The sequence below is a fragment of the Labrus mixtus genome, chromosome 16 (genome assembly GCF_963584025.1).
Source record: "Labrus mixtus chromosome 16, fLabMix1.1, whole genome shotgun sequence".
Lineage (NCBI taxonomy): Eukaryota > Metazoa > Chordata > Actinopteri > Labriformes > Labridae > Labrus > Labrus mixtus.
This window is the reverse complement of record NC_083627.1, coordinates 14,661,529-14,669,386: the sequence shown is the minus strand read 5'-3', so window position 1 is coordinate 14,669,386 and position 7,858 is coordinate 14,661,529. Positions and strand designations below refer to the sequence as shown.

At 37.8% G+C, this 7,858-nt stretch overlaps 1 protein-coding gene across 1 annotated transcript; it reads right to left on the bottom strand.

Moving 5' to 3' along the window:
• Positions 1–2,995: 2,995 nt before the first annotated feature.
• rpl14 (ribosomal protein L14) lies at positions 2,996–6,297 on the bottom strand. Its single transcript, XM_061060294.1, has 6 exons — positions 6,291–6,297; positions 5,891–6,015; positions 5,699–5,793; positions 5,095–5,194; positions 4,032–4,085; positions 2,996–3,090 (listed from the first exon to the last, which is right to left on the bottom strand). Exons 1-6 carry the CDS (start codon positions 6,295–6,297, stop codon positions 3,031–3,033), a joined length of 441 nt encoding a protein of 146 aa, XP_060916277.1. The 3' UTR covers positions 2,996–3,030.
• Between the last annotated feature and the right edge of the window lie 1,561 nt (positions 6,298–7,858).

Sequence of the window (7,858 nt, the reverse complement as noted above, 5' to 3'; positions counted from 1 at the left end):
GTAGGCCTACTTATTAGCTGTAAGGTCATGTGACGCTTTTGTTTGTTATTTAAACAGTTTTAAAAAATGAGTAAGTCATTGACTTTAGTGCTTTAACACCGAGTAAGTTAAATAGTAAGTCATTTTTAGTGAGTTAAAAGTAAGTAAGTTAAAATATTATTATAATACATCTTGTTTCTTGTTTTATGTGTTTTAACCTTCATGTTTTTGTAAATTAAACACATTTACAGATAGGCCTTTTTATCTACTCAGTGTGCGAACATTTTACTCGTTTTCTAAATATTTTGGTCCTTTATTTTAAAGGCTGGGGGGAAATTGACATTTCTTTGAGAATAAAATAAGAGTATTTTTAACAATGTTTAAAAATGTCTTATATCATCAATGTTTAACAATTACAAAGATTTAGCTATGAAAAAGCTTTTGAATACTCGAACTTCAACTTTTGACAAATTTTCAATTCCACTTCCACAAGTTACATGTATTTGTTCATTATAAATCTTTAAGCTAGTATATAGGCAATGGACAATGGCCACAATGTTAAGTCATTATTTCTTCAAGATCATTGAAAATGTCCGGATCAGATTCACTGTAGCCTATAATGCCATGGATATAAAATTGATTCGCTTTATGTGCCATGCTTCTATTTTGAAGGGAAATTGAACTGTTTCCGGTTTGGTTCCTAGTTGTGGACAGCTCTATTATCACTGCGCATCGGTGCCATTCATCTCTGACGTCAGAACTACGCTAATAGAGAAGCGTGTTTATCAGGCCCCATGACAATAACACACAATGTTCCTTGTATTACACATATTTGCCCGACATGTGTTCGTCTTTGGACCTCACTTTAAGGCCTTTCATAAAAAAACAGTTGTTGGGGAAGAAAGATAAATTGGTTTGTGTTCATAGCTCAGGCTAGAAAAGAACAATGGGTCATTATCAGCTTCTACAGCTTAGGCCTAAATCTACAGAAAATCAAGCAAGCTCACAGACTGCTTAGTACACCCCCACCCATCCACCACCTCATTTCTGGAACTACCAGGGAGGAATGGTGAAGTGGTCTGTTAGGAGGTGTGATGGCATGGACTGTATTCCTGCTCTCTCCACACAACCAGCTGGGCAACATTCAAGTGTCTTGTTATGTAATATTTACAAGCTTCTCTCTGATATGAGAGGCACAGCCTGTTATGCTGGTTCACTTCAGTGAAGACTGAGCTGCAAGCTGTGTGTGCTCTATTTGAAATATGTTTTAATCATTTGTTTCAAGTGAAGATTGTTTGGTTGTAAATCTTAAGATAGTCTACATCAGTGGTTGCTTTTTTTTTTTTTTTTTTCACTGTTTAAAACTGTTTTATGTAGTTCACACTCTATGGAGGACTTATTATTGCGTTCAAAAGACTCCCATCAACCGTGAACCCTGAAAATGGACCGATTCATGCAAAAATAAAAAGGGCAAGGGTCCATTAGTATGTCACACTGCCATCTAGTGGATGTGTCAATAAAATGTCCATGCACAAGAAACTACAGAACCGGTTTTTTTATTTATTTTTTAAATGCTCTCTATAAAATAATTCCCCTCCTTGTTCAAATAAAATAAAAAACATGGTGCCAGATATGTGGTTACAGTCAATTATGTGGATTCGAAATAAATCCGAAATTCTGATCAATATACTTTAAGTCACAGGCCAAAGACGGACCTGGTAGAGCAAAGTTGTTAAATATAATTATCACATTTAGTAAAATTCAAGAGCAAAAGTCTACTGGATATTCTGGGAGCTGCACAGGGTTACAGAAACCATTGAAGTGCTTTGTATTCTAAGACCTGTATACAGAATTATATCATGTTAAAATTCAAAGGACATTGGTCCTTTGGTGGGCAACAGTAAGGTTTTTTTTTTAAAAACTTGCTGTGAGCACGAACTATTAGGCTTCCTGCTTGTTGAACAGAAATCCCTCACATCTGTAAGTGGAGAGGTCTACTTCAACTACATCAGCAGAGAAGCACCTGGGCCCGTATTCACAAACATTCTGAAAATCCTCTCAGAGCTCCTAACTTAGCTTTAAAAAATCCTAGCAAGGATATTTAGCCCAGGAGTGATTTAGGAGTCACTAGAATCAACATTCTTGGAGCAACTCTGAGAACGGAAGAGACAACTTCTATCTTATTGAGGTGTGGTTGACCCCGTTGCTAGGTTTGACCATTTTTGTTCAGAAGCTGTGATTGTTCTTTTAGAAGAAAGTTGAACAGAATCTAGTCAGAAATTGTGTAATTATAAACACTATGAAATAGTATGTGTAAGAATTTGTAAATCATACTGCAAACATATATGGCCTACAAGATGTTTAAAACCACGTGCCCACGTGTTCAGCAGTTTCTTCACGAGTTATTTCAGCATGTGAAGAGGTGTCATTAGGGATGCACCTGTAGAGGAAACCACATGTAGAGAAATGCAACGTGCATCTCTCACTTTGTACTGAAAAAAGTCATAGATGGATTGAACTGTCAGCTCAAATCCTTTGTGTCTGTTCGGCCCAGCTATGATTCAATATTCTTCATGTAGTGGTTGCAGAACATTTCATTTTTCTCCTCAGCTTGAGAAACTCTTAATCCTGTTAGACATCCTCCTCACTACTCCTAACAGAGTTATACCTTAGGAGCTCTCGTAAGTGCCAAGATGCTATGTGAATAACTTTCATCTTTACAAGGATCTAGTCTTAACTTTTAGGAGAAACTCTTACAAAATGTCCTGACTCAGAATTTGGTTAGTACTTTGTGAATGCTCCTGGGCCCTGAATGAAACAACCAACTTCAGACTACATGCAGCACGCTGAACACAGCTGCAGCACCCATAACATGCTGTTTTATAATGTTACATGAAATTTGTATTTCCATTCATTACATGTATTCATGATGATATACATTAAACCAGAAGTGAACATTTTTTCTAAATAAGCCTCAACATGTTGCTGAGTAGACAAAGAAGAGAAGACACTGATGAACAATTGAACAGGAGATTTATTTTGTGAAACTTTTCACTTCTTTGCTGCCTCCTTCTGCAGCTTCTTCACCTCGTGCTTGATGATCTTGTTCCTCTGTGGATTAAAAGAATAAATGTATTAATTAAAAAATATTGAATATAGACTAATAAACCATTTAAAATTAAGCATCATTAAAAGGGGGTTATGCTGCAGCTTGAATGTTTTTCAATCACTTTTAATTTGCATCCCAAGAGTGATAATTGACAACCACATTATCTTTTGTCAATGCTTACCCACTGGCACAATTAAATCCAACTGACCCCTCATTAATTTCTATTTGCTGTATCCATCTAGTCAACCATTTGTGAAAAGGCTCCAATGCTATTCAACACAGCAGTCTATAACCAGATTAAAAAAGTCTGCCTGAGAAAGCAAGACAGGAAGTATTTTTGCATCTATATATTTTAGAAATGGCCTCAAGAGGCAATCAACAATATTTATGTAACAAATCCACCCCTACCAATCTAAGCGTCTTCTACAGCGCCTGAGCTAAAAACTATATGGAGAGCAGGGTCCCAAGTGACACCTGCCAAGCGCCAAATGTGGGTAGATTTCCCATCTGGCAAGTATTTTCCTTGCAGAGGGGCTATCTGCCACATGCCTGAATAATAATAGCACATAGAAAATGTCTTTTTGTGTAGCTGCTGCTGCTTCTCTCTCCTGCTCCTCTGTTTGACAGACTGTTGTGGGGGCGCTCTGACGTGACACATTGGCCAGTACAAATGCATCTGCAGCAAGTTTGTTTAAGAATGTGTGGCTGAATCAGCTAATTCACTGGAAAAAAATTAATGGCTGCATCCATTTCTGGTTAAGTTTTTTTTAACTGAAAAAAAAACAGAACCTTGAAAAAAATCAAAACTGATTTCAGAGAGCCCTCAATGTTTACAAACCAAATCAGTAGTCCCCAAGTCTTTTCCTACTGAATAGTTATGGTTAAGGTTATTGGCCTACTGCTCTAGCATTTAAGAACCTGCTAAATTATGTGATTTACTTACCATCCTCTTGGCCTTCATCACCTTGTAGCGGTCAAAGTCAGACATTTTGGCCCTCTGCAAGAAAACCATAAGAATACAATGAGGGAAACAAACAGGGCACACTTTTTTCTGACAGTTAAATTCTAAATACAGTTCAATGTAATGACATAAATTGGTAGTACTTTGAACTATATCAGAGTTCTATTTTGTCTATACCTAACTGCAGTACAGATACACATGTTCAGAGGTGAGAAAACTGTTTTGAGGAAGTGCAGTAAGCATCTCAGACTTTCTCCACTTTGAAGTCACCAGGAAAGGAAAATGCAGACCGCATCCAATATTTTTCTCAAATTACCTGCATCATGTATTTAGTGTGGTTTCCCATTTTACTTCCTTAATATATCACACAAAACATGTTATGTTCTGTCAGTATGAGCTAAATAATAATCAGTATAGAGCAAAACACACTTTGTGCAGTGTTTCCCCTACCACTCCCTGACCTCCCAGAGCAAACAACCAAAAAAATGTTCGATGAAATGCCACCATTGTGGGATTCCTGAGAAGCTTCGACAATAGACTTTTCTGAACTCTTCTGTCCCATTGACAGGGCAGTCAGCTTTCTGTGAAAGTTACAACTCAGGGAAACCCTCTGCCAAATGTTATGAAGAATCGTAACTCTATTTGCAATTTGAAAAACAAACTGAAATATCTGCTGAAAGACAATTGTTACTACTGATCCTATATTCAGGGGTGCAAACTCGTGGATCCAAACCGCCTAGGGAGGTCCGTCCAACATTCACTTCTACAACATTTACATCAACAGCGAGGCGCAACAGACCTGTCTGCAACAGGCAATGTAGTACAGGCAAGTATCTTCATCTTCACACAATTAACTACATCACCACCTTCAGCTACTTTGACAACAAAAGTCATTGAAGGTTTGTAAGTATTTCCTGTGTAATTAACCATACATGCAATATCTGTCTGCTTCACCCATATTGAAAACACCAGGCGTACTACTGTCAGTAAACACGTGACACTGATGACCTGCTGTTTCATTGATATTGACAAACTTTGCTTTTACCTTCTGTTTTGCCTCGATCTTCTTGGCCCAGCTGCTTTGTGCCCACTTCTCGTTGACTCCGGCCTTCTCCCAGGCTCTCCTCACAAACTTCTGGCGAGCACTGTGAACAATTACATGCAGTAAGTAGGGACGGTATAAGAAGCTCCAGCATTTAATAAAACTACATCAATCTTCCATAGAAAAAGTTGACACCATATTCCTCCCTGCACTCTAAGGTCCATTATTTGGGGATATCATCACAGGTTTCATTTCTTAACACAAGATCTACGTCATTCACGGTGGCATGAACATGCACTTACATTTCTTAAGCCTGAACACTTATCAGTCTAAGCTTACAATGAAAGACAACTCTAAACATTTACTGCAGTTCATTGTCATTTAAGGATGAGTTGCTTTTAATGACAAAACAGAATATTTTGTATACATAAACATATTTTAACTGCTTTAGACTAATACAGTACACATGGTGTTTCCAGTAATACAGGAGTTGTTTCAGCATCAGTCATGGGCTAAATGTAAGGGAAACCCCTAACTTATCCACTCAATCTTCTCGATCTGGAATCTTTCATAAGATAATTGAGATTTGATCCCTGCAAACACCTACCTGTGGGGTACTTTGATGACATAGTCTGTGAGCTGCATGCACTTGAAGGGCATTGATTGCCTCTTCACGCCTGTGCAGGGTCCATCAACAAGAGCCTGAAAAGACCAGGACACATCACACAATTGTTACCGACAAGTCCAAAAAAAAATAAAGTTGAAAACTGATTATCCAACAATACATAAAGGCACTCACCCTGTTTTGGTCAATAACATCTACGATGGCCACCAGCTTGCCAGCATGGGGTCCGAAAGAGATGTAGGAAACACGGCCGATCTCAACGAAGCGCTTGAACACCTGACGAAAAACAACAACAGACACTGTTATAAAAAAGACACTTACCTACCGTCAATACACACAGTAACTCAAAAAAAGGTCAGTTTTGAAGCTTTGAATATAGCCGGCTAAAAACACCGTAGCGTGTGAGCACTGCAAAGCCACAGCTGATACAAACTTCGACTAGATAGCTACCATTTATGATATCTACCGGCCAAAGGAATTAAAATGTAACGAATTTAAATGACTTAAAGACAAAATATATTAAAATTAAACAACTTCTTGAAAGCATTGTCGAGTATGTTCCGTAGGGCCTTACGCCTCATGGACCACGTTGTTGTACGGGGATAGCCGACACACGACCGTACAGCAGTAAAACTTCAAATATATTAACATTCACTCATTTACCACGTCGTATATACGCTTGTTAATGTGTTAACTACACTAATGACACCATTTGTCCCAGAATGATAACATATATTCAGAGGAATTCGACTTAGAAATGCTACAACTCTCATGGCGAACTCACCATGATGGCAGTCCCGGAGCAGAAAGGACGTCAGCGCTTCCGCCTGGCGCACATACGGCTTCCGCTTAATTGGTACGCATGCGCATTGGGTCTATGTGGTGAGATTAAAAAAAAAAAGGCGTTAGAAATCTTAAATTACTGGAGAGCTTAGTTATTTTTATTTGATGCTAGATTAATTTACAATGTGTACTCTGCTAAGGTATAAAACCACTTTATCGTCTCATGCTTCTGCTGACATCATGGACCGAGTGAAATATCGGAATAAAAGTATATTAGTACAAAATGCAAAATGCTGGGAGCACCACAGGGAAATAAGTTCAACAACAGGATATGAGATTTCTACTTTTTTATTCAGAGATATGATTTGTTACCAATTATTTACAGTCTATGTTTCTAACCCTGTTTGTCAGGCTACTCGTGTTTAAAACAAGCCTATGGGAATAAGCTATTACGGTTCAGTTTTTTCTCCTAATTTTATTTTTTCACAAAACATGAATGAAAGATGCCAATACATTATTTAAAAAAAAGGTTTTAAAAGTTGGAACAGAAACTTTTAACATTGTGAGAAAAATCAATTTTGTAATTTTCAGTCTACATGCTGACACATTTAAGACTGAAGCATTTTTTTCTACCACACTTTCATCATCTTTTTTTGTTCTTTCAAGCACTTTGCCACTTTTGTGTGCTCAGTTCCTTTAAGGTTTCACCATTTGACAGGTATGTAGTGATGTTGACTGACAGTATTCACCAGTGGCAACTCATGAACAGTTTTACCTCAGTGTGTGTCGTCAGAGATGAGAGCAGCAGCTTACAAGTTCGCTGTACTCTGCAACAAAGTGTATGTTAAATTTGACCTGTTATGTTCCTGCTGTCCTTGTATGGATATCCAACAGTGTTTCCAGTGTTGAGTAAATGACGGAACACTAAACATATATATGTACAATACTGGATGTCAGTGAATAAACACTGCTGGACCACAAGGCAGTTTAAGACCATCTACGTCTCCTCATCATTTACTCTGTATCCTGACCGATACACCATCCTGTTTCAAGTCAAAACCTTTAAAGAATTAGCTGCACCTTATTACCTCTCAAACAACTGAGCTTTTAGGGTTGTAGCCACTAAGCTTTGGACCGTTCTCCCACTGGATCTGACAAGTCTGGACACTGTGAACATCTTTAAAAAGCAGTTAAAGACACATTTTTAGACTTGCATTTGTTTAATCTGGCTGCTTTTATGTAATTGTATTGTTTTTGTAAAAAAAAAACAAAAAAAAAACAGATTCTTTAACATTTCACCCATTTCCCCCCAAATAGCCTACTTCAGACCTAACCCAATGCATGTTGAAAAGGTGAGAG